Raw genomic sequence first — 3616 nt, 5'->3', positions numbered from 1 at the left:
GGCCCATATGTGCATATTATGGAAATTCACTTCATCACGGATAAATGTCGCCACATCTGTTACACAAACATAAGCAGGAAAGTCTACTTGATGGGCACATTGCCGTAAATACCATATGCAAAAACGCATTCGTTGATCACAATCCGGGGGTAAAATCTATTGAACTGGTTGCAGATGATAGGGGTGCAACAGCTAGCGCCTTAAGATGCGATGTACGGTACGAGATGAGGTTCCTACTTGATGTGCGAGTCTTCGAGTACTAATTGTGGGGTCTTCGTCAAGATTTTCCAACACTGCATCTTCAACATTAAAGTTCACTTGCTGACCACGTCCTTCTACTCGAGGAATAACACTTCCCGTATATCGCAGGTGCTGAACGCACTGTAGGATTGTATTTGCACATGAGGGGTGAGGTTGTGGCCATCGTTCCCGGTTAAACTTAGTCGCTGCGATCGCATTTTCTCCGACTGCACCATACACTAACACCATATCGACACGTTCGGAAATAGTAAATGCATTGTTTTCTCGGTTCATTGTAAAACTAGTTTGTGCACAAACTTAAAAATTAAGCAAAGTAAGAAATAAGAATCTCGTTTTTAATGTAATCGGCACACTATTCTTATTTTTTACTTCTTTATAAAAATTACACTGTCACTATCGTGGAATTACAAAATAAAAACTTTTGTCTGACATCTTTCACTTTTTAACACTGATAGGTCGATGGACGATGCTTAATATTGAATAATTAAGTGAATAATGAATTCAACACAAATACAAAATCAGTTGACTGCACAAATTTTTTGACAATGTAACCGACCCTTCTTTTAGTATTACTCTAGTATTAGATTATACCGACTTAAATTATAAGGTTGCATTTCCAAAGTTTTTAATAAATAACAGCTTCGGCGTTCATTTTCGTTGAATAAATGAATTTTAATTTACAAAAAAAAACGCGAAGATAGAACTTTTTCGTATAAGAGTTTTCTATTACAAATATCATCAGGAAGCTGTAGTTTAATTTTTATAGATTATACACGCCACACCCTGTATAATGCTGTAACAAAAAATATAAACAAACTTAGTAGATATTTCTGATATACAACGTTCTGTTGCTTTTCTTTCTTCTTTTCTAAGCTTTGTTTAGAAATCAAGAAAAATGTATGCATCTTTAGCGTTTCTGTAACAGAAGCAAGACATTAAAGCGAATATCTCTTACAGCTGTAAAAGTAATTTTAAGATTTTTTTCTTTATGTTGTAAAACTGGAAACTAGTCATTTGAGAAGTAACAATGAATACTACCGTTTAAGTTATTTATTTAAATAAACACAATATTAATGTGACTAAATACTTGACTTATACGTGACTAAAATCGCTCAAATACTTTCTGATGTTAAACCCAACCATCCTCGAAATGCCGTGTATGAAATCAAAGTTAACGTTACACTTATATTTCTGTCCGTCCAAACAGCAATTGTCCGACGTCGTGGACAACAACTGCAGCTCCACCAAACTGGAAACCTGCACCAACAAATTGTTATTAAATCCGACTTTATCATCCAGAATGGAATAAAATATGGCAAGCAATCTGTCAAAAGTGAACGGCTTCGGCCCGAGCTGCGTATTCAATTGCTCGGACACTTTGCTCTTTACGTTCACGTCCTTTCTAGTTTTCATTTTTTTACCGTGGTACTTCATGAACAGCCTCTTGTCGTCCTTAACAGAATTATAGCTGGCTAGGTAAGCCGCTATCAATAAATATTTGGCGTAGAAGGGGAGCTCGAGGCTCTGCGCCAAATTTTCCCCGAACTTTTTTTGTGGTTGCGCGGAGTCGACCCTCAGATACAGCACTTCCAAAGAGGCTTTCAGTGCGGGGGCGACATTTCTCCACAGAGCCATGGAATCGCTAATGGTGCGCTCCTTGTTTATTATCGGCTGGCAATATTTCACAAAGTTTTTCCTCGACATGTATCGGAGTTCCGATAAATCCCTGCAGGTTCGGTAGAAGACAGACAAGAAAACGTTCAAATATTTTCTGTAGAAGTCCTCGTCGAACTCGAATAACTCATCCGCGTCGCTCGTCAGCGCCTTCCTCGCGCAATCGACGTCTAGGGAGAGGATTTCCAGTAATTCATCTTTATTGTACTGTGGGAAGTAGACCTTTATGGGCTCGACGATGTTAGTGGAGTAGTACTTCTCGAAGACGACCTCGGATAGAAAAATAACCGAAATCGAGATTCCGCTTAATTCTTTAAAGCGAAGGAAACCCGCTAATAAATTAAAGTCCATATTTCTCAACTCCTCGGCCTTATCCAGCACTAAAACAGAACCATTCAGGTCGTTCTCTAGCGACAGTTTCTGCAAATTAAATATAAAATCCATCAGATGATCGCATCTCGCGTAGGGTAGCGGCTTCTGCGGATCCATCTTATGGCCGGAGAATTTATTTAGGATTGTCTCGAAGACAATTCTCGCCGTGTAGCATTCGATTAGGTTCACCACGGCATGTCTTATCTTGAGCCTCTCCAGAAGGGTAGTCACTACGATTGATTTTCCGGTGCTTGGCCCTCCGTAAATGTAGACGCTCTCCACTAGGGGCTCATCTTTATATGCATACAGATTATAGAGTTGCTCGATCTGACTATCCCGACAGGGCAAAGTCGACTGCAATGAGGATAAAGTCTGATCCATGGCGAATATCGTGGCTCAGCTGGAACAAAAGCCTTCGTTACTTTTTAAGTTCTTTCACGGAACGTCAGAATACTGTCCGGGAAGGTATTATCCGGGGTGCTACCGCAATTACTTTACATTCTTGGCTCAATATAGCATACTAATCATCAATTTTTTTCCAAAGACTTAAACTAGGATAAAAATGTAAAACGAAAATTCATGGGTAGATTCCCCAAGTAAATGTATTGCGATTTAGCCGAACTTACCTTAGTCCAAAAGTTGATAGTTAAAGAGATACAGGGTGTTAAATGTAAAATATTATTTCAGTTTTTTTAATTTATTCCTTAACAAATGCAAATATCCTCACAAAATTTTGGTGATTGAAGTTCTTTCAGTAGAGGAATTGAAATCTGTTCACATTTTGGTTAAAGTTCATAGAGAGCGCCAGCTGCAGTAGATTGAATATGTTAAAAACTACATAACTTTTTTGTACTTTAAGGTATCTCATCTTTGGTAACAAATTCTTATTTTTCAACTTTTTTGCACAAAAAAGGTATACTTTATTAAAGTAGCTATCTCGCACCGTTTTCGAGATATTTGGCTTTGAAACTTCCAATGGTGTTGCATTAAATTACAATTAAGTACCTATAGTACGATCATATTCGATGCAAAGTAATAAATCATTGCCTGTCAAGGGAACCAATGAAGTACGCCTTTAAGGGTTTTACAAATTGAATAATTTCTTTATACATTATGAAGGGACGAGGGGATCAGTTCTGGTCTGGCAACCTTGTTGCTACAAAAATTCCTTTATTCTCATAAACTATTTATTTTAAATGTAATTTATTATAAATCCAATTTGTTTCCTAAATTCCACATATGTACTACATTTTACCTCTGTACGCGCCACTGTTGTTTACTTGTTTTTTGGAAGCGCTCTCTAATTGAC

At 37.7% G+C, this 3616-nt stretch overlaps 1 protein-coding gene across 2 annotated transcripts in view; it reads right to left on the bottom strand.

Moving 5' to 3' along the window:
• Positions 1–1306: 1306 nt before the first annotated feature.
• Positions 1307–3616, bottom strand: part of LOC108907794 (origin recognition complex subunit 5) — a 12916-nt gene continuing 10606 nt past the window's right edge. For both annotated transcript variants that reach the window (XM_018711592.1, XM_018711590.1), the window contains exon 2: positions 1307–2707. In XM_018711592.1, coding sequence (XP_018567108.1) covers positions 1354–2688 — 1335 coding nt within the window. In that variant the 5' untranslated portion in view covers positions 2689–2707 and the 3' untranslated portion in view covers positions 1307–1353. The remainder of the gene's footprint in view (positions 2708–3616) is intronic.

Source organism: Anoplophora glabripennis, unplaced genomic scaffold, assembly GCF_000390285.2.
Source record: "Anoplophora glabripennis isolate ALB-LARVAE unplaced genomic scaffold, Agla_2.0 scaffold100, whole genome shotgun sequence".
NCBI lineage: Eukaryota > Metazoa > Arthropoda > Insecta > Coleoptera > Cerambycidae > Anoplophora > Anoplophora glabripennis.
This window is presented reverse-complemented; position numbering and strand designations above follow the sequence as displayed.